General features: G+C 37.5%; 1 protein-coding gene and 1 pseudogene across 2 annotated transcripts; both read right to left on the bottom strand.

Moving 5' to 3' along the window:
• Positions 1-863: 863 nt before the first annotated feature.
• On the bottom strand, positions 864-14,884 carry LOC137742856 (G-type lectin S-receptor-like serine/threonine-protein kinase At4g27290; annotated as a pseudogene).
• A 621-nt stretch (positions 14,885-15,505) lies between these two features.
• LOC137743334 (G-type lectin S-receptor-like serine/threonine-protein kinase At4g27290) lies at positions 15,506-19,454 on the bottom strand. Of its 2 annotated transcripts, none has more exons than XM_068483207.1 (7): positions 18,067-19,454; positions 17,676-17,750; positions 17,462-17,583; positions 17,187-17,397; positions 16,799-17,036; positions 16,555-16,705; positions 15,506-16,455 (listed from the first exon to the last, which is right to left on the bottom strand). In XM_068483207.1, the coding sequence occupies exons 1-7, from the start codon at positions 19,337-19,339 to the stop codon at positions 16,144-16,146; spliced, it is 2,382 nt and encodes a 793-aa protein (XP_068339308.1). In that variant the 5' UTR covers positions 19,340-19,454; the 3' UTR covers positions 15,506-16,143. The 2 variants fall into 2 exon arrangements, with proteins under 2 accessions (XP_068339308.1, XP_068339307.1); XM_068483206.1 differs by having other exon boundaries at positions 15,507-16,455; positions 17,676-17,804.
• Positions 19,455-22,720: the final 3,266 nt, after the last annotated feature.

Here is a 22,720-nt window from a genome sequence, read left to right as displayed (position 1 = left end):
TGGTTGGGATGTCATTTCGTATCTTCATGTATGCGGTCAAACACTCTAAACTGATAAATCAATCGAGTTTTCTCTCCACATCGAGATTAACTAGCTACCATTTCTGTTCAATGTTCACACAAGTGAAGGTGGCTTTTGGATCAGAAATTATCTTCGAACTAGACAGAAAACATGGAGATTGACTAGCTAGCATTTATGTTTAATGTTTTCCTTTTCTATTTTTTGTTGGAAATGTTTTATTTTTCTTTAAACTGACTTTTTAGATTAATGGTAGGAATACTAAATTTACGACTAAATATTATAAACTAAATAACATGTAAGTTGATAATTGGATTATTAGTTAAGTGTTAACTAACGTGCTTATTTGTTATTATTGACGCATCATTTAGTCTGCAAATTTAATTTACCATTACCCAACTTTTTCATGCATTAAAATAGTTTTATTATTATTTGGCAATGATATGGCAATAAGTAGGGCCATTTCTACCATATTAGGGATTTAACAAATTTTTTAACAGAACTGACATAAAATAAAGTGAATAAAAATTTGAGTTTCAGAGGACAAAGTGACGCAATTTAAGTTTTGGGGCAAAGTGGGTTGAAGTTGAGTTCCAATTAATGGTGGTTGTTTATGATGGTTGTGCGTTATTCTGGAAATAATAATTAATTTGAAAATACATTAGATGTTTTTTTGTACATTTCTCAATCTACCACCCCATGTATTGAAGTCAATATCTCTCTCCTTTATTGTAAAAATATGCATAGTATCCGCTATGTCAAAATATGTGAAAATGGGACTAATGAATCCATATATATATATATATATATATATATATATATATATATATATATATATATATTAATTATCCAGCTACCACCGTGGTAATGGTAATTAAGCTTCCCGTCTGATTTATACCGTCGTTGATTAAGGTATCGATGTCCTCAGAGCTTCTTTCTGTAAAGAAACCAGGCCCCTTCGGATGAGGCAATGTCGTACCCTCATTGCCCAACATGAACACCACCGATGACATTGCCGGTCTGTCTAGCATTTGAACACTTATACCTACTTGAATGCATCTTTGCACCTCAAACTCGACGTATGAGTACTCTAAGCATTGATCTATTAGTTCCGAACACTTGCTTTCGTTCCATAGTAGCCATGCCTGGTTTCAGTTACAAAATTATATATCTTCATGTTGGAAAATATTAGTATTTTAGGTATTATATTGTTTGGGTTTTCTATAAGTTTAGTTTGAGCATAGCCTGTTAGTATTAGGATTAGGTTTGTTCATTATAAATATAATACTTCGTATCTCTGAAGAATAAGTTAGACATAAAGTAGTCTCTTGGGTTATAACGTCGTCATACCAATATTTATTTACGTTAATAAAATCATATTAGTTTATAGTTACTTTGTTCGTTTGTTAGTTGCACACTTTGATATTCATCTTTGTATCAAAGCAAGTTTCATCCTTCGAGATTTAATCTACTTATGTTCTTATTGTCTGTTTATTGTCATTAGGGTTTAAAAATAATAATAATATTGTGATGTCTGACGTGCCGCCGTAGCCTCGTTGCACCGGAGCTGACACCTAAAGTCTGAAGATTGACCACCCTGCGCTTGCATCTTCCCTGTATTGAACCCCTCTGCTTGAAGAAACTATTGTTGCTCCTGCACCCATCATCCATGTCACACCGGAGAAGAAGGAATTGATTTAGAAATAAAAAAGAAGAAATAGAAAATATAAAATAGGAAAAGAAAACAGAAAAATAGAAAAGAAAAAAATTGGGTTTGGAGCCCACGATCTGTTGGGGTGTTGTGATTCGTTTGAAGGCTTTTTTGGGCCTTGTTGATTGAAGCTACTATTGGGCTTGGTTGGTTTTGAGGCCCACACGAGTTGTTGGCCTATTTGGAATTGTTTTGTGACCGTCACTTGAGTGCTTGGACCTGTGACCACTTGAGTGATAGGACTTTGTTTTTGTTCGTTCGTTGCTAGAATTGAGATATGGAAATCTCGTCTGTTTAGTGACGGGTTCTTTCCAAACTCTCAACACTAATCAGTGTGAATCAGAATCAGTTTGCCAGCCTGAATCAGCGTGCCTGAATCTGAACTAGTTCGCTAGTTCGCCAGTTCGCCAGTTCAGTCAAGTTAAGTCAGGCCCAGTCAAATCAAGTTTGCATGCCCGCCATTCCGCCTAACAAAGCCAGTTCGCATCTGCTTGTTTGCAAACCTATGTCGTATACCACCATGAGTTTGACAGAGAGTGTTGGAAAATATTAGTATGTTAGGTATTATATTGTTTGGGTTTTCTTATTAGTTTAGTTTGGGCCTAGCCTATTAGTATTAGGGTTAGGTTTGTTCTTTATAAATATAATGTTTCATATTTCTGAAGAATTAAGTTAGACACAATGTAGTCTTTTGGGTTATAGAGTCATCATGCCAATCTTTCTTTACGTTAATAAGATCATATTAGTTTATAGTTACTTTGTTCGTTTGTTAGTTGTCCACTCTGATATTCAATACACATGGAAAACTTTAGTGTGTACAGGCTCAACATTTGGAAAACACACATTAGCATGTAATGCTTACATGTCCAAGAAGACTGTGATTGTGATATGGATGGTGAAACTTTCTGTTATTTCTGCCACTTATTATCTCCAACAAAAGAACGCCAAAACTGAAGGCATCAGATTTCACTGAAAACTTCCCGTCAATTGCGTACTCATGAGACATATATTCGCTGCACGTAAACAACACAAATCAGAAGTTTATAACTAGAAATAAAGAAATTCATGACATGTGTTGGTATAATTCACTATGTCCCAATTACGCGTTTTGTTTTTGCTTCAGTTTGCTTGCATCCGAAAATCCTTGCTATGCCAAAGTCAGATATTTTGGGGTACAACTCATCGTCAAGTAAGATATTGCTGCTCTTAAGGTCACTATGAATGATTCTTAGTCTGGAATCTGGGGGGAGGTAGAGAAGTCCTCGTGCGATTCCCGTGGTAACGTCTAATCGCTTTTCCCAGTTTAAGAACACCTTTCTATTTTGATCTGCAAAAGTCATCCACCATATGTAATCAATTTGGATGACACAAACAGAGCTTCATCGGACTCATTTAATCTTAAATTGAACTGAATAAATATTAACAAGGAAGATGAAGGGCAGAATCTCAGACCGAAAATGAAGCAATCCAAGCTATTGTTGGGCATGTACTCATAAATCTGCATCCTTTCATCTCCTTCGATGCAGCAGCCCAAAAGTTTAAGAAGATCCCATTGTTGAAGATTGGATATCATCTTAACTTCGTTTTTAAACTCTTCAGTCCCTTGGCCAGAATCTTTTGAGAGTCTCTTTACAGCTACGAATTCTTCTTGGGTTAAGTTGGTCTGAATATTAAGTATAGTCTATTAGCTTAAATTCGTAGCCAATATTGTAAAGTATCGCATTATTACCTTGTAAACTGGACCAAAACCACGTTCCCCTAGTTTGTTTGTGTGGGAGAAGTGATTGGTGGCGGCCGCAATTGTATTAAAATCAAACAGTGGCAACTCCAAGTTCTCCTGACTGTCTCCTGAAGCTGTAAAATGAAGAAGCAAAAAGTAAACAAAGAGAAGAATGTAAAGGACACATAAATATTCAGTCTTTTTGTCCATGCATTAGAGTTCCTCTGGCGGAGAAGCGTGACAGGATATGAACATGATAATTTTCATATATTGTTTCAGGGCACAATCCATTGAAGCATCTCTTTTCAATATAATGTGTCGACAAATATAACAGAAGAGCATCTGTATATTTTACCTCTTTTATTTCTTCTCTTCAGAATTATACACCAGGAAGAGCCCAAACCCAGAAGAAGTAGCAAACAAACCGCTGATATGACTGAAAGGAGTACTACTTTTTTATCCTTCTTCCGACTCGTTTTCTCTGAAGATCATACAAGATGTAAACGTTAAACCACACATTTTCAATTTTCTGATTTCAGTACTTCTTCATGTGTTTAGGCCCTAAATTGAAGCATAACAAAGTTGCCCGATTTTGACCTATTCAATTTGATCCCTGCAACATACAATTCAAAAGAAATAGATCTTGCATTTGATCAATATCAGGAGCTAACATTAATGAAGTAAAGTACTGACTTACCTAGCTCTGAAAATGGCACCCGATCTATATATCTTGCTCTTGATCACTATCTTCTTCAACGAACTCGCGCAGATCAATTAGGTCGCCAAACCACATCAGACAGCGATTGCCTTCATTTCTGATATCCGAGTTAGCATAAGCCATACAAGAACAATTCTTTAAGCATTCTGCCTTGCATTCGTTGGTGCTAGTTCTATTGTTGACCCAAAAATCCAATTGGTCCAGAAGTTTCACTTTTTCAATTTTCAGAAACCCTTCTCCCTTTGGACAATTCAGTGGTATCTCCCTCCCGCACCCACGTGTCCAATAAGCACCCCCATTCACTGGTTGGTGTCGGAAAAAAACTCCGGCAAGCACTGGCAAACGGGTGATCTGTTAATCTTGCAAATGCCATTTGCTCCACACTGTACATAATTATTGCATGCATCATTCTGCAAAGTATACACAACAGCCCATTCAGTGCTTCCTTTATTGACAAGTAACCGCTGGATCTCGCCCGATACAGTAACCTTGGGATGGTAGAATTATTGGCAGCCTCATATGCATAGTATAACTCATTGGAATTGTACACATAAATTGGATTCACAACCATTCTTAACGTGTGGAATTTGGTTTCAAATTTATTTTCGTATATTATGTTTGAGATTGCAACCAACACACTTTTGTAGAAGCAGCAAAGGAAACAACAAATACACAACATCCCTTAAATTAAGGGATATTACACCTAGAAGTCAACTATAATCTAGAGTTGTGGAAAAACTAAGAAACATTACTTGGCTACTTAAAGATGAGTAGGAACTCCTACTCAAAACTCTTAGTATTGAACCACAAAGCTTTGTGCATATAATCAAAACCATTCATATTATCAATCACATTGTAAAGATCATAAACTAAGGTCGTTTAGTCAATCTATTCTAGGGAATATATAGACAGTTTGTAATGCTTTTACCAATTCCGTTTATTTGTTTTTATACAGTTCGATGACTAAACAACCTTAGTTTTAATTGATCTTTTGCATGGTGGATCTTTATAAGGTGATTTATATTATGAAAGAATTCGATTATAAACACGAAGTTCTATAAATTGGTAACGAACAATTTTGAGTAGGAGTTTCCACTCATCATTTGAGTAGCCAAGTATTGTTCACAACGAAGCCTTACAGATCTTAAAGTCTACAAAAAGCATTTAAGGGCAAAACGCCACCCTAGAACAAAGCTAAGCTAGGTTGGCTGTGTATGCTGGATGATGCTCAACATGGCTACGTATGCTGCATGATGTTCAACACTCCCCCTCAAGCTGGATCCAAGGGATTAATGGATCTAAGCTTGTCAAGGAGACTTCGAAAATGAGTGGCTACCAAAGCCTTGGTAAACAAGTCTGCTAATTGATCATGACTTCAAGTGAAAATTGTGCGAATAACCTTGGACTGGACTTGAGCCCTCACATAATGACAATCCGCTTCGATATGTTTGGTGCGCTCGTGAAAAACTGGGTTTGATGCAATATGCTTCGCAACCTGATTGTCACACATGAGAGGTATAGACGTAATGTTCGGGAACCCCAGATCAAGAAGAAGACTCTTGAGCCAAATAAGCTCATAGGTTGTTGAAGCCATTACCCTATACTCAGCTTTAGCGCTAGATTGAGCGATAACTTGTTGTTTCTTGCATTTCTATATGACAAAGTTTCCACCAACAAAAGTACAATAGCCAGTGGTTGACTTTCGATCAAGGGCATTGCCAACCCAATCCACGTCTGTGTAGCCTTGAATAAGGGTGAAACCATTGTTTTGCATCACAATACCCCGCTCAACAGACCCTTTGAGATATCTGAGAATCCTCTTAACAACATGAAGATGTTTAATGGTTGGTGCACACATGAATTGGCTAACTAAACTCACAGCAAAGATAATATCTGGTCGAGTAATTGTAAGATAAATGAGCTTACCAACTAACTGTTGGTAGTAACCAACATTACTGATAGCTTTACCTTCCATATCCATCTTAAGCTTGCAATCTAAGGGAGTATTAGCAAGCTTGCAATCAGGCATCTCAGCTTCTTGAAGAAGATCCAACATGTATTTTCTTTGATTTAAAAACAATCCCTTGTGTGATGTTGCCATCTCAATGCCTAGGAAATACTTCAACTGGCCAAGCCTTTGATGGCAAATTTTTTATGAAAAGACTGCTTGAGACAAGTGATTTCATCCATGTTGTCACCAATGATGATAAGATCATCAACATAGATTAGAACTACCAATCTTCCTATTGACCCATGTCTAATGAACATAGATGAGTCAGCATTACTCCTTGAGAATCCTACCTCTTCCAAGACTAAGCTTAACTTGGCGTACCATCCTCGAGGAGATTATTTCAAGCCATAAATGGTTTTATGAAGCTTACACAAAACCATCCTGAGATGCTTAAGGATGTCTAGAAGGCAATTTCATGTATACCTCTTATTCAAGTTCCTCATGAAGGAAGGCATTCTTTACATCCATTTTAGACAAGGACCACCCTTGATTTACAGCCAATGAGAGTAGTACATGAACAGTGTTCATCTTTGCCACATGAGCAAAGGTCTCCTTATAATCTACCTTACATGTTTGGGTAAAGCTGCGAGCCACCAATCGTGCTTTATGTCTCTCAATAGTTCCATCAGAATGAAATTTGAGTTTGTACACTCATCGGCTTCCGACTGCCTTTTTTCCAGGAGGAAGCTGAACGACACTCCAAGTATTGTTGTCACTTAAAGCATGTAACTCTTCATCCATGGCTCGTCGCCATTCATGTTGAAAAGTGGCTTCTTGAAAGGTTTTAGGCTCAGTGTGGCTTGAGATAAAGCTAAGAAAAGCTTGATGAGAGGTAGAGCAATGATGGTATGCAACAGAATCAGTGATACGATGCTTGACAGTATATGTGACATAATCAAGCAATTTAAGAGGGGTTGACGTGCCCTAGGAGGATTCCTTCTTATTATAGGCATGTATGTCTCTTGAGAATTCAACAGAGGTGATGTAGCATTGTCGTAAGATTGTGGCGTTGTGTTATCTAGAGAAGGGACAGATTAAGGTGATTATTGTTGGGAAGCAGGTGGAAGATCATGTTTTGTGCCAACAAGCTTAGAATCTACGTCAACATATGAGTTGGGTAAGGGAAAAAGATCATCCTAAGTCTCTATCTCAAATGAACCAGTGCATTTTTTGTCGAAGAAAGGAATGGTTTCTTTGAACTTAACATCCCTGGAAACCAAAACTTTATTAGTAGCAGGATTAAAGCACTTATATCTCCTTTGTGTTGAAGAATATCCCAAAAACATGCACTTGATTAACCTGGGATCCAACTTATCACGTTGTGGAGCTTGAATATGCACAAAACATGTACATCCAAAAACCCTTAAATGTGACAAGTCTATGGAACAGTTTTTTAGGACTTCATATGGAGATTTGAATCCAAAACTCGACTAGGAAATCTATTAATCAAATAAATGGCAGTGAAAACTCCTTGAGACCAAAACTTCTTGTGAATATTTGTATGAAGCATGAGTAAATGTGTCTTCTCAAGAAGATTCTTACTTTTTCTCTCGGCTACCCCATTTTGTTGGGGAGTACCAACACACATAGTTTGATGAAAAATGCCATGTGTGCTCAAATATTATGACATGATGTTAGACATATATCTGGTGCCTTTATCTAATCTTAGGGTTTGAATTTTAGAATCAAAATGGTTGGTAACAAGATTATGAAAATCCTTGAACATGGTAACAACCTCACTTTTGAATTTTTAGAGATATAGCCAAGTAACTCTTGTAAAATCATGAACAAATGTCATAAAATACTTATAACCATCAAATGATTCATTAATTGGACCCCAAACATCCGAATGTACAATTTCAAAATGTTTACTAGCCCTAGACAAAGAGGAATTAAATGGTAGTTTAGCAAACTTGGAGAAATTGCAAGTGTCACACTTGATATTAGTGTGCCTAAACTAGGTAAAAGTTTCAAGCAAAACAGGTTGGGAAGGATGGACTAGGCGTTGATCCACAAAATGGAATCCTAAGTATGACTTGGACTTGTACTAACTTGAATGCCTTTTTGTTGAGATAACTTCATTGGCAAGTAGTAAGGTCATTTAGAAAGAAGCCTTCACCAATCGTCTTCCCAGTAACTATATCCTAAAAAAATCACATTATGAGGTGAGAAAATAGCAAGGCAATTTAGTGTTTGGGTGATTTTCCCTATTGACATAAGTTTAAAAGGAAAGGTTGGGATATAGAGGGCGGTGGACAGAACTTGGTTGGATATCAACTTAATTTTTCCTTGTCCCATAATTGAAACTCTTTTCCCATTAGCAACTGAGACTTGGGAAGACATTTTTTGAAAACCATGCAAGTTTGTAGGTTGATTAGTCATATGATCAATGGCACCAGAATCTATTATCCAATAGTCACGCACGAGGTTGTTATTTAGAGTAGTGGAAAATGCATTTAAGATACGTGGAATGTCTTCATGTAGTTGTTATTTAGAGCAGTGGAAAAGGCATTTAAGATAGCTGAAGTGTCTTTATGTGTGATGTTCTCTGCCTCTGCTAAAAAACCAACAAACTTCCCCAGAAGTGCAGTGTGATGCTTAGCTCCAGTTCCCACTGTCTCTTCACTCTGACCTTTCCAGTTCTTATGTTGAAGATAAGATGAAAAATAATTATCAGTGTAGTGGGATTAGACGTGAAATCCAGCATTCCACTAGTGTGAGTGTGGACTGCATGGTTTGTGGAAGAAGTTACTGCAAGGTTGGCAACGTAGCTGTCTTTGTACGCAGGTCCTATAGTTACCTTGAAGAATCCCTTGCCATCCTTGTTGAACTTGGGTTTCAACTCGGGATGGAGTACCTAACACCGATCTTTGGTATGTCCAATTCCAAGGTACCCAACACCAATACAGTGATCACATCTTATATCAGGTCTCTTGCCTTTATAGATTCTTGATTCAGATACCTTGTGATTTGAGGTGTATGCTCGAGCATCTCGCATGTTGGGTTTAGAGTCTAAACGTATAACTTTTCTCCTAACTTCGTCACGGTGTATGGTAGCACACACAGTAGAAAGGGAAGGCAGCTCCAAGTTTATCAAGATATAGTTTCTCAAGTCTTCGTACTCTATACTCAGACTTGCTAGTAGTTGGAAGATTTTATCTTCCCCAACTTTAACAGTACTGTAAGATCAGTGGTGTGAGGTATGTAAACATTCAGTTTATTCCACATAGTGGTAACGTCACCTAGATGTTGGACAAATGATTTAGCATCTTGTTGTAGAGCAGTGATGTCCCTTTTGAGCTGAAAAACCCTAGCATAGTTGTTCTGATTTCCATACATCCCATTCACCTTATCCTATAGGTGCTGTGAAGATTCTGAATAATTGAAAATTTCAGCAATTTTTCTTTCCATAGAGTTGAGTAGCCACAACATAACCAATTGATCTTTACACAGCTATGATTCATAGTTTGAAGATGAGATTTCAGGAACTGGGGTGACAATATTGATAGAGCTAAGCTTAGCTCTTCCTCCAAGAGCTAAGGTGATAGCCATTGCTCATAGGAGATAATTGAACTCGTTCAACAAAACTGAGCTGAGTCTTTGATTTTGGTTAATGTCAACCTCAGAGAAACTTGTAAGAGGTGAGGCAAGTGTGCTCTCAGCCTCTTGATTGACTGAGTTGTCTTCTGCCATATTTTTTTGGCTAAGAATAGTGAAAGACGACAACAAAAAAAGGTTGCAGAGATAGGCCTAAGAAAGACACTGCTCTAATACCATGTGGAATTTGGTTTCGTATATTATGTTTGAGATTACAACCAACACACTTTTGGAGAAGCAACAAAGGAAACAACAAATAGACAACATCCCTTAAATTAAGGGATACTACACCAAGAAGTCAACTATAATCTAGAGTTATGGAAAAAACTAAGACCTAGAAACCCTAAAGTCTACATAAAGCATTTAAAGGCAGAACACCACCTTATAACAAAGCTAAGCTAGGTTGGCTGTGTATGCTACATGATGCTCAACAAGGCTACGTATGTTGTATGATGTTCAACATAACGTAAAGGCTAAACCAGAAGTACCTGTGAATCGAATAACGTTCCAAGGTCTAGTCCGAAACTTTTTCTTCGATCCTTCCGAAATAACCAGCTGAGGCAACAAAACATTGTCCATCCTATAAGTATAGTCTCTATGAGAAGGGTCGCTAGTATTTTTCCAAGAAGTCAATAATCTGTTAAGGCATGTCCTGAAGTTCCACCCCCAACTTACTTCCCGGCAACAAAGTAGTTAAAATTAAGTTTAGGGTTTCAATATGTTCACTTTATTCTTCTCCCTATTGGAGGTTATATTTAGACAACTACATCTCTTGTAGTCCAAGTGATAGCTAATGACTTCTAATCAAATTAGGAAAAACAATAATAATAATTATTATATTTCTAATCAAACTTGGGCGAAGACCTTACCACCACATTTTGCTTTTTACTTCTTCAGGTCATAAGATTACCAGCTACGAATGTAAAATATCTTGACGTAGACTGCCAATTAGTAATAGTTCCAGCCCAGTCTGCATCCGTATATCCTTTCACCTTCATATGTCCATGTTTTCTATACATTAACCCTTTTCCAGGAGCCCCTTTCAAGTAACTAAGAATCCTCATTACGGCCGACATGTGATCCTCACTAGGTGCATCCATGAACTCACTTACCATACTTACCCATAGGCAATATCATGTCGTGTAAGTGACAAGTAAATCAGTCTTCCAACTAACCTTTGATACCTTTCTTTATTTGTTGGGACTTGATCTTGATATATCGCAAGATGATGATTTTGCATGATCAATGTATCCATCGGTTTACATGCCAGCATACCAGTTTCTGATAACAATTCTAACACATATTAACGTTGTGATAAGTATATGCCTTCTCGAGACCTAGCAACTTCGATTCCTAGGAAGTATTTGAGTCCTCCTAGATCTTTCATCTCGAATTCAGAAGACAAGTACTTTTATAGCCGTTCAATTTCCTTTGTATCATCCCCTGTGACAATCATATCGTCTACATATATTATAAGTAAGGTCACTTTACCATCCTTACGCTTAATGAACAAAGTATGATCTAAGTTCCCTTATCGGTATCCATACTTCTTCATAGCTTGAGTGAATCGTCCAAACTAAGCACTCGGTGACTATTTTAACCCCTAAAATGCCTTCAGAAGTCTGCATACATTTCCACTAGAATTATTAATGCCATATCCTGGTGGAAAATCCATATATACCTCTTCCTCTAAATCCCTATGTAAAAAAGTATTTTTCACATCAAACTTTCACATCAAACTGTCTCATTAGCCAATCAAGGTTAGTAGCAAGAGATAACAGAACTCTGATTGTATTCATCTTTGCAACCGGAGCAAATGTTTCCTGGTAATCAACGCCAAAGGTTTGTGTATACCCTTTGGCTACCAATCTCGCCTTGTATCTATCGATTAACCCATCCGCCTTATGGTTGATGGTAAATACCCATTTGCATCCCACAAATTTCTTTCCCTTAGGAAGTGTCATCACACTCCATGTTTTGTTCTTCGGTAACGTCTTAATCTCAATTTGCATTGCCTCTGTCCATTTTAGATCTCTCAAGGATTCTTCCACTTTGGTAGGTATTTTAATTGTTTCCATTTGTTGAACAAGTGCACAATATTTTGGCGAAAGTCGATGAGTGAAGACAATTACCAATTGAATACAACACCTTTCCTTCTGGAGAGTACCCGTCTGGTGGCTTTCCTCGATTTTGTCTAGAAGGTAATACATAAATTGGTTTAATAGTTTCTAAGTAAGTACTTACATTGGAAAGGATATCCAAGGATCATTGACGGGTACTTGAGGAGGTTGAAAGAGGTTGTTAAACTTACTAAAGTCGACAAAATTATGTTCACTGGGTCTGACATCACCCATCACTTTCTTCTGCCACATGATAACAACTGGCCTTGTTGTCTCGGCCTGATCACCCAGCCCACTGGGGCTTGCATTTTCTAGCCTTGCTATCTCGGACTGATCACTCAGCCCACTTTGGCTTGCATTTTCTTGTGTGCTGCCACCTGTAACATTCTTACGCCCATATGGGCCTTCACCGCTGCCATTTGTAGCATATGCATCACGCCTAGATGGGCCTTCATTGCTCCCATGTGCAACATAATTATCAAGCCCAAATGGGCTTTTAGCAGCTGAATTATCATGCCTATATGGGCTTTTAGTGCTATCTTGTTCACTCCTAGTTGGGCTTGTAATGCTGCTAGCTATTCTATCAAAGACGGCAAGGCTAACATCCATCCATCCATAATCTTCACCTCCAGTCATCTCCCCTTGAAGATTATGGTTGGGAAGAGAGGAGTTCGTCTTCGGAGAAGGTACGTATATATGTCTAGTTGGGGATGATAACATCTATACCCCTTCTGCTGAGGACTAAAGCCAATGAGAACACATCGCATTGCATAGGGGTCGAGCTTGCTTCTTTGATTTTTGTCAAGAGGGACATATGCCACGCAACCAAAAACCCGGGGTTCGAGATGAAGAGTGGAAGGGAGCAAAACATGATCATCAAGCACGGCCAAGGGTGTTCTAAAAGAGAAGACACATGATAGTATTCGGTTCATGAGATAAATAGCATAGGTGACTGCATTTGCCCAGTATGTCTTGGGTGCACAGTTACCAATAAGAAGAACACGGGTAATCTCAAAGATATGCCGATTTTTTCGTTCGGTAACTCCATTTTGTTGAGGGTTTGAGGACACGTAGTTTCATGAAGAATGCCTTTTTTCATAAAAATTTGAGAAAATTTTAATTAAGATACTCACCACCATTGTTTGACCGAAGCACTTTAACAGGGAGCGAATATTGAGTGTTGACCATGTGATAAAACTTTTTAAAGATACCACCCACGTCGCTTTTATTTTTCATGAGATACAACCAAATCATTCTAGTGCAGTCATCAACAAATGTTACAAACCAACGCACTCCATGCTGAGTAGTTAGTAACTGGAGATGGCCCCCACACACATCAGAATGAATTAACTCGAACGGAATTGTTCTCTTATTCAAAGTTGGAGAATAGAATGCTCGATGACTTTTAGCCAATGTGAAAATATTACACTTTAATGAAGAATATGAAATATTACCAAATAATGATGGAATCAATTTTTGTAGATAACCAAAAGAGGCATGACCAAGACGATGATGCCACAACTGAACAGTCTTCAACCTTTCATTATTACAACCTTGAACTTGATGTACACGTCCTTGTGCAACATCATCAACATAGTACAAACCTCTCCTCTTAGTACCACGCCCAATGATCGCTTGGGTCCGAATATCTTGAAGTAAACAGAACGATGGAAACATTAGCACAACACAGTCTAATTGCTCAGTGACCTGTCCAATAGATAACAAATGACTAGAGAGTGAAGGAACAAGTAAGTAATTGTGTAAAGAGAGAGTATGAGTGAGTGTTATCGAACCCACCCCCGTAATTGGAGCAAAACCGCCATTAGCAATGAAAATACTTTCCCGTGGTGGTGTTGTCGAATTAAAAAGAGTACAATCATAAGTTATATGATCAGTGGCTCTGGACTCAATAATCCAACATGTATCAAGATTAACGGATACAATTAAGGCTGAGCCTGTGTTACTTGGATCGTCAGAGTGTGCATTGTAATTAATTAAATTTAAAAGGGAGAAATCTGAGCCCAAATTTTCCGAGGCTGAATTAAAAACTAGGCTGCTGTATGTGGATGGCCCAAATGGGCCTACACCGGCCTTGTTGTTCCTGTCCGTGCCAGATTGTTGCGTTTTTGGATATTGGGCTTCAGGCTCTGCAAGCCCAGCCCGCTGGAGATTACTGCCGCATGGCTTGCTGGATGATGCATTCAAGGCAAGCGCGGAATCTGAGGAGGGAATTATTGTTTGGTTGTCTGCCACGGATATATCACGGCTTGGTTGCCACCGTCTCTTGCTTCAAAACACATGGCTTTAGGTTTCTTAGGTATCCTGTGTGTTGACCTTCCTTCGGTCAAGTCTAGAGGAAAAATTGGTTTCTGTCAGCGGTGTCTCTTGCTTCGAGACATTGCTGGAAAATTTTCTTTTGGTTCTTCTCACAGTTTTGCGGCTACGTAGAAAGAGTCAGAATCGGAACCTGCTCTAATGCTAAGTTGAAAATAAAGGGTTTAGAAAATTCTAAATCTACCTCTAAACTCTTTATTTTCAACAAAAGTGTCCGTAGGCAGATCAAAAATTTGCCACACGTAAGCTTCTGAATCAGTTGCTGCCTTGTCTCTAACAACAAGATTTCCGGTCTCCAAAAGCTGCGCAACAGTATCCTCTGCTACTTGGGAAGAATTCGACGACCAAATAGTGTTGTTCATTTAGTCTAAGAGGAGCAGGCTTTCTGATATTGTCAACGATCCATTTGAATATGCCAGAGGATTTTCTCTGTCGGCCACCCATACAACAATATCTGGAAACTTCTTGTACCATATTCCTAAATACCGAAAACTGCCAGCAGAGAAGAGGCCAAATTCGAAGCTTGCGCCGGAAGAAAGAAGTTAATCGTGCCGGTGATAGATTGTGATGGAGAAATGGTATCAGCTGCCGTGGAGAATTCTAAGACTAGAAAATGAAGTAAAGAGGTTAGGAGGATGAAAGGAAAGGGCTTCATTCTGTGTTGTTTGGCCAGAAAATGGGAAGTATTGGACCTTAATGTTTGGCCTTTGCAGCCGGCTTCTCTCCTTGATAATTTAGACTTTTTTTTTTCCGGATACCATGTAGAATTATGAGAATTGTTGATATCGCAAGACACATATATACAAGTATATAACTTGAGGCATAAGAACTACTAACATTTCATTTCCCATGCCATTCCACTTTGAATGATTCTTTAGAAAAAAGATAGTTGATAAATTCTCGCACTGTTCTTATGTATTGAAGTGCCCTTTTGTTGTCATTCAGTACTACGGTCTGGTGGTATTTCTCTTCACTTGGAAGTGAGAGGTCTTAGATTCGAATCTCGTGGATGACGAATTCAATACCAAATTAGGCTGCCTATTGTGTGACTTAACTGAACTCTCTTATCATAAAAATGAAAAGAAAAAAAAAAAAAAAAAAAAGCATAACTCCCTTACCATACACTTGTTGATTGCACTAGTGATCAGGTGGGGAAGTATCGATGTGTGCCGCAGCCCGTCTCTATGAAACTTTGACAAAAAGGATTGAAGCAACATGAATGTCTTGCGTCATTGGCGACAACACTCACCAATCACACCCTAATCACCCTAATCGGCCCTTAATTCAGATTTCTAGGCCCGTATTGACTACTAGCATTTCAATTTCAACTGATGTGAAGATGGCCCGGCCCGTATTGACTACTAGCATTTCAGTTTCCGGGCCCGTATTGACTACTAGCATTTCAATCACTAGTAGCCTAGTATGAGTTTCCTACTAAGGAGTCCCCAACTCCCAAGTTGTTGAACATAGATGATGTCTTCCCCCACCAGGCCATGTCGCTTGACATGTATGACTCTCATGCCCGCTGCAAGCTCTTGGCCGTCAAAGTCCTTTGCCCCACGCGGTGCTGGCATCGGAAAGGGATGCTACCTGGTTGGTTTGAAATATGGAGGAAATACTTGTCAAAACGAAAAATTGCAGAGAAAATAGTGCAATCGAATTATTTTCAGTCTTAGAATTGAATTATTTGACATTACAAGCAATCCTTTAACTTTATGATAAAATGTGCAATTGAATTATTTCGCCTTACTCTTACAGTTCTAATAAACAATACTAAGTCAATAAAATTTCAGATTTTATATTTCTCAATCAACCTCTCGCTCAGGTAAGTCTTTCTGTTACTGACTAAACGCAAATGAATCAGCATCCATGTCAAAATACCAGGAAGTACGAATCCATGTCTACATGTGTCAATCATCTAGCTTCCACTGTTGTAAGGGTGATTGTGCTTCCTGTCTGACTTCTACCTTTGCCAGCTAAGGTGTCTTCGATGTCCATGGAACTTCTTTCTGTGAAGAAACCAGGCTCCTTCGGTTGTGGCAATATCGCTGCCTCATTGCTTAACATTAGAAACACCGATGACATTACTGGTCTGTCTTTTGGAAGCTTTTGAACGCATAGTAGACCCACTTGAATGCATCTTAGCACCTCAAACTCAACGCATGAGTACTCTAAGCATTGATCTACTACTTCCAAACCCTTGTTTTTGTTCCACAGTAGCCATGCCTGGAATAATTGAAAATTAAATTGATTTAGTAAAACACATGAAAAAATGAAAGTTCGAAATTAGTAAGACACAAATATAATTAAGCATAAAATACTTACATGTCCCAAAAGACTGTGATTGTGATCTGCATGATGAAATCCTCTGTTCTTTCTGCCACTAATTATCTCTAACAAAAGCACTCCGAAACTGAAAACATCGGATTTCACTGAAAACTTCCCATCAATTGCATACTCCGGAGACATATATCCGCTGCATGCATAAACACATTACTTAAGTACCATTGAAGACATTTCCTTTCTGTTAGAGAAATGAAGATTCATGGTCTATGTTAGTATAACTCACTATGTTCCAATTACACGTTTCGTCTTCGCTTCAGTTTGATTGCGTTCGAAAATCCTTGCTATTCCGAAATCAGAAATTTTGGGGTTCAGCTCATGGTCAAGTAAGATATTGTTACTCTTGAGATCCCGGTGAATGATTCTTACTCTTGAGTCTTGGTGGAGGTAGAGAAGTCCTCTTGCGATTCCCATGATAATGTCATATCGCTTTTGCCAATTCAGAAGCACCTTTTGGTTTTGATCTGCACATGAATTAATTTTTGTTCAAGTTTCCTCCTCTACGATATAAAGAGAGCTGCATTGGACTGTTTAGTTCCATAAACTGCACTACAAAGTAGTAAAATCAAATTTTAGGTACGTAATTAATCCGAAAGAAGGAGAGAGTGTTAGACCGAATATAAAGCAGTCCAAGCTTTTGTTTGGCAAGTACTCATAGATAAGTATCCTTTCTTCTCCTTCAATGCAGCATCCCAAAAGTTTCACAAGATTCCAGTGTTGAAGATTGGCTATCATCGTAACTTCATTTTTAAACTCCTCGATACCTTGTCCAGAATCTTTTGAGAGTCTCTTGACTGCTATTAGTTCATCTTGTCTTAGGCTCCCCTGAAATTTTAGAGGAAAATATTTAGTTCAGTTCATATAAGTACACCAGCTATAACGTTGTTACCTTGTAAACTGGACCAAACCCTCCCTCTCCGAGTTTGTTTCTGAACGAGAAGTTATTGGTGGCAGTTGCGATTTCCTCAAAATCAAAGAGTGGCAACTCCAAGTCCTTAGGAGATGTTGAGCCTTTCAAATAGAAAAAACAAGAGGAAGGAAAGATTATGATATAAAGCAACATCAAAGGATGAATTTGAATTCTAAAGTATATGCATGCTTACCACTTTTCTTTCCTCTCTTCTTCCGAATTATTAGGTGCAAAAAGCACGTAAATCCCAGGAAAAGAAGCACAGAAACTGCAGGTATGACTGAGATCAGCACTAGTCGTTTATCCTTCTGAGTGGAATTACCTAAAGATCATGTAGTAAATAACATTGAGAAATTAAACTGCAGATTATGCTGACTTATTCAGTAAATCTCACAAATTATTCTCTTGTGGTCTAGTTTGGTGTATTACAACTAGGCATGCTTAAATTGATGCCTAAACAAGGATTTTTTTAACTAAATATAGCATTGTGACGTACAAATTGTAAGCAATAAATCTTTGAACTTAATAAAATAGGGCTGCAGAACCTAGCTAGATAACATTGTTAATGAAAACTGATCATTTACCTAGTTCGGAAGATGGCATTCGAATATATATGTGTTCCGAGCTAGCTTCTTCAATGGACTCTCGCATATCAATTAGGTCGCCAAACCACATAAGGCAGCCACTCCCTCCATTCCTGACATCTGAATTAGTATAAGCTACACAAGAACAATTCTTTAAGCAGTCTACCTCACATTGTTTCACACTCGTGCTCTTGTTCAACTGAAAATCCAACAGGTCCGGCAATTTCACATTTGGAACTTTCAAAAACCCATCATCCTTCTGGCAACTCAGTGATGTTTCCCTTATGCACCCACTTGTCCAGTTCAGCACCTCCCATTCGTTCTGCGATTTTGGAACATAACCCTGCAGGCACTCACAAGGGGGTGAATTGGAAATTTTGCAAAAACCATTTGCTCCACACTCCCTGTAATTATCACACCTATCATTTTGGAGAGTATACATAACAGCCCATTCAGTGCTCCCTCTGTTGAGCACCACCCGCTGGGCTAAACCCGACTCAGTAAGCTTTACTCCTGTCATAATATCAGTAGCCATGTACATGTAATATAACTCACTGGTATCATAGACATAGATCGGTTTCACAATGAGCTCGTTTGAAGAACTAGGAAAGCCAGTAAATCGAAGACCATTCCAAGGCCCCGTGCGGTACAATTTCTCTGTTCCTTTGGCAACTACGAGTTGAGGCAATCCAAGAGGATCGATCCCATAAGTATATTCTCCAGGAGATGGATCACTAGCGTTTTTCCAAGAAGTCAACAATCTGTTAAGACCTGTTCTGAAGTTCCACCCGATCTTCATTTTTGGTAACGAAGTGTCTGATGGGAAATCAAAACTTTGCCATACATAACTTTCGGAGTCTGTTGCAGCCTTGTCTCGAACAACGAGATTTCCGGTCTCCAAAAGCTGTGCAACAGGATTTTCTGCTATTTGGGAAGAAATGGTGGACCAAATAGTGTTGTTCATTTGGTCGAAAAGGACCATAGTTCCATTTTTGGTTAATGTCAAGGCTCCATATGAATCCGGAAGAGGGTTTTCTCTGTTGGCAACCCATACAACAGTATGTGGTAAGTTCTTAAACCATATTCCTAAGTACCAGGCTTTAGAATTACCCACCTGGAAGAGTCCTAATTCGAAGGTTTGGCCTGAAGAAACTAAGGTATTAGAGCCTTTGATGGATTGTGATGCAGATATGGTATCAGTTGCTGTGGACAATCGTAAGACTAAAGATTGGAGTAGAGAGGCAAAGAAGATGAAAAAGGGAAGGCCCTTCATCTGTGTTGTTTGTCAAGAAGAGGGAAGGAGACTGACTACTTTGAACCTTGCAGGTTTTTTATTGACAAACGATTGGGTAATTACACTAGAGCCATCAAAACCTCGGAAAGGGATATTCAATCTTGAATGAGGAGAAGTACATTACTCTACCCAACTTAGCTAAACCCAAACCCGTCCTTACGGACTTTTGTTGAAGCAGCCTTTCAATTGTCTGTTGACGTGTGTCCATCATTCAAAAAATTTCCCATCACATAATAATTTTCAAACAAAGTCTTTGTATTGACCGTATAATTGACAAGGAAAATGCAGAAGATGGACTATTGGAAAAAGATAATATATATTGCACATTTATATACATGGTCAGAGCAATTTATAGAAAATATAGTTCGAGATATAGTATATAAAAGATGTGTGGGACTTTTTCTTCCTGACATAGATCATATGACTTAAATAATCTCTCACATCTTCATAATACTCTTATTTTGTGCCTATTTATACGAAGCTGGTTTCGTTCTAGCTCCTTTACACACGAGATCTTATATTCAATTTCTTCATCCTTCATATAGTTGTATAAAATAAAAAATAATAATAATAATAAATTAAAAAAAAAAAAACGTTTGCGTTATGTGTTGTTTTCTTCTTTACCAAGTCTTGTTGACTTGGAGAACAAAATTTTGTCCTCCATTTTATACGGAACTGCATTAGAATACCACTTGTCTTGTATATGTAAGTATTTACCCATCTATTTGACTCTTTCCAAAACTCAGCTCCCTTGAAATATTTGACCGTTTTCCCAAATTTTCACAATAAATCACTACATTATCAACTATGATAGCAACTCTAGCTCCTTCTCCATCAAACCACATAATCCAAAACCAGAAAAAAAGAAGCAAACTCAACTTACTCGTGCGCCGATTACAAGATCTAGCAGACACTTATCGAGACAAGTTTTCTATTAGTCGTACAAGTTGCCCACTCACTGTTCAGCGGCTTGGTTAGAAGTTAGGTTTCTTCTTGCGAGACAAGTTTACCACTCACTGTCCATTAGGCATTTTTCAATGCTAATAGCCTGATAGTGGCATGCTCACCACAATAACTAATCACTCAAGGTTCTTGGTGCTTCAATTATCTACTACCATGGTCGAAAGAGTAATAGTATTTCGGGTATGGCTTCTTCCTTCTCCCGTTAAGGGATCAATGCCCATCTAACTTCTTTTTACAAAGAATCCAGGCTCCATTGGTTGGGGCAATGTTGGTTCCTCATTGCTTAACATGAGAAGCACAGATGATACTGCTGGTCTGTCTTCCGGAAGCTTTTGAATGCATACTAGACACACTTCAATGCATCTTAAGTACGACCTCAAACTCAATGTATAAGTCCTCCAAGCATTCATCTATTACTTCCAAACCCTTGTTTTTGTTCCACAGTAGCCATGTGATAAGATTTTTACCACTTGCAAGAGTACAAGGTTATCGTAGTATAGCAGCTCAAGTAAGGTCGTTCTCCACAAGGATTGATTGATTAATTTGTATTTAAACTAATTCTTAATTAACTATTTAAAACAAAGTTTGGAAAATATTGGTTTTGGATTTTAAAATAACAAAAAAATAATTTTAATAAAAAAAATAATTAAAGAAACCAATTTGAAGGGGAACAACCTTAGAAAATAATGATAAAATGACACTAGAGTTCCGCCATCACCTTAACAATCTTATATAGTTTTACCAATTACTTATGAATTACACATGCAACTTTGAAGGTTAGGTTTTCCTTATGCATATTCTACTTGTGGCATTCAAGTTAAAACGTATATCAAACATGCAATCGGTATGTGGCATTCAGATCAAATATAAACATGCATGATCATTACGCTTTGTGAAAACCCTTTGAAAAACCATGCAACCCCTAAGACGTGGCATTCGCCCGAGGTGAAATTACAACTATCAATCACAAAAAAGCAATACTCAATCCTCTGGTGGCATTCCGATCGAATTGCATCTGATTACTTATCTAAACATCCTAATGGTCACAAATCATTAAGATATAGAGATAGTTTAAACACAGTGATTATAATAATTCAAAGCATGCATGTATAATATCATAAGCAATTAAATAAAAACTACATATTCATGTTAAGGCTCAAGGCATCGCCCTAACAAACGGAAATTAGTTACGAACAACCATAAAACAAAATGAATTGAAATAGAAAAAGGAAAGAAAACACTTTGAAATACAAATCGTCAAAACTAGGGCTGGCATTCGTGTCGTGTTTCTCGTGTTCGTGTCGTTTTCGTATCATACCCGATAGCTTAATGGGTCATGTTGTGTGATACCCGTTAAAGTAAACGGGTAATATGACCCGACCCGAAATCAACCCGTTAATATTATCAAGTAATATGACTCGACCCATTACCCGTTAAGAAAAATATATTTTAAATCAATAAAAATGAAAATGAAAAACATAATTTGACCCAAAAGAATGTAAAACATAATACTAAATTAGTAAATACATACTAAATTTCGGAGTTGACCCCTTCATGAAAATTGTGAAGCTTTTCATTACGTGTGATTAAATTTTTCATAGTTCTACAATAATTATTATTAATTTTATTAATTTTGCACTCAAATAAAAAACACTATTCATGAGATTTGGAGGGTTTTAAAAATATAAACGATCATGTAATCATCATCTAAGCGTTGAGAATGCAATTATGAACGTTTATTATGCTTTCACATAATTCAGACTTATCCATTAATGATTATGAATTTTGTTTATTTTGAACTCCCTTAAAAATACTATTCATGAGAGTTTGTATGGTTTTAAAAATTCAAACAATCATATACCCATCCTCAAAGCGTAGATGATGCGACTACGAGTGTTTGCATATTTTTTTCATATTTTTCGCACATGTAAATTAATTATTATAATTTTTTTTAATGTGTTTGATATTTTAAAATTACTTAATATTTTTATTTTTAATGTGTTTTATGATTTTTAATCTCAATCTTTGTCTATAATATACTATAAAAATAAATAAATAAATAAAACTTAAATTTTAAATTTTATATAGAATAATAATTAATAAACAATATATACATATTCATTATATCTATTGTATTTTATAGTAAGTTTTTTTTGTAGTAGTTTAAAAAATTAAAATCATCAAAATAACTTCTTCTTTTTTTATCGTGTCGAAACAGGTTACCTGCGTGTCACTCTCGTGTAAACCTGTTAAAGACCCATTATTAATGGGTTATTATCGTATGACCCGATAACAACCCGATTAGTAATCGTGTTGACCCGAAACCCATTATTTTCATGTCGTTTACGTGTCGTGTTAACGGATCGTGTAAGAAATTGTCAGGTCTAGTCAAAACCT

Source organism: Pyrus communis, chromosome 8 (assembly GCF_963583255.1).
Source record: "Pyrus communis chromosome 8, drPyrComm1.1, whole genome shotgun sequence".
In the NCBI taxonomy this organism is placed as follows: Eukaryota; Viridiplantae; Streptophyta; class Magnoliopsida; order Rosales; family Rosaceae; genus Pyrus; species Pyrus communis.
Note: the sequence above shows the minus strand (reverse complement) of the source record. Positions and strands in the feature narration are given on the sequence as shown.

Bases quoted from the DNA above. Each gene is read 5' to 3' on its own strand.
- LOC137743334 (XM_068483206.1), bottom strand. From the start codon at position 19,339: ATGAAGGGCCTTCCCTTTTTCATCTTCTTTGCCTCTCTACTCCAATCT. The intron at 17,584-17,675 runs GTAAGCATGCAT...TCTATTTGAAAG, and splicing joins GAAGAGAGGAAAGAAAAGTG to GCTCAACATCTCCTAAGGAC. The intron at 17,037-17,186 runs GTCTAACACTCT...ATTCATGTGCAG, and splicing joins CTTGGACTGCTTTATATTCG to ATCAAAACCAAAAGGTGCTT.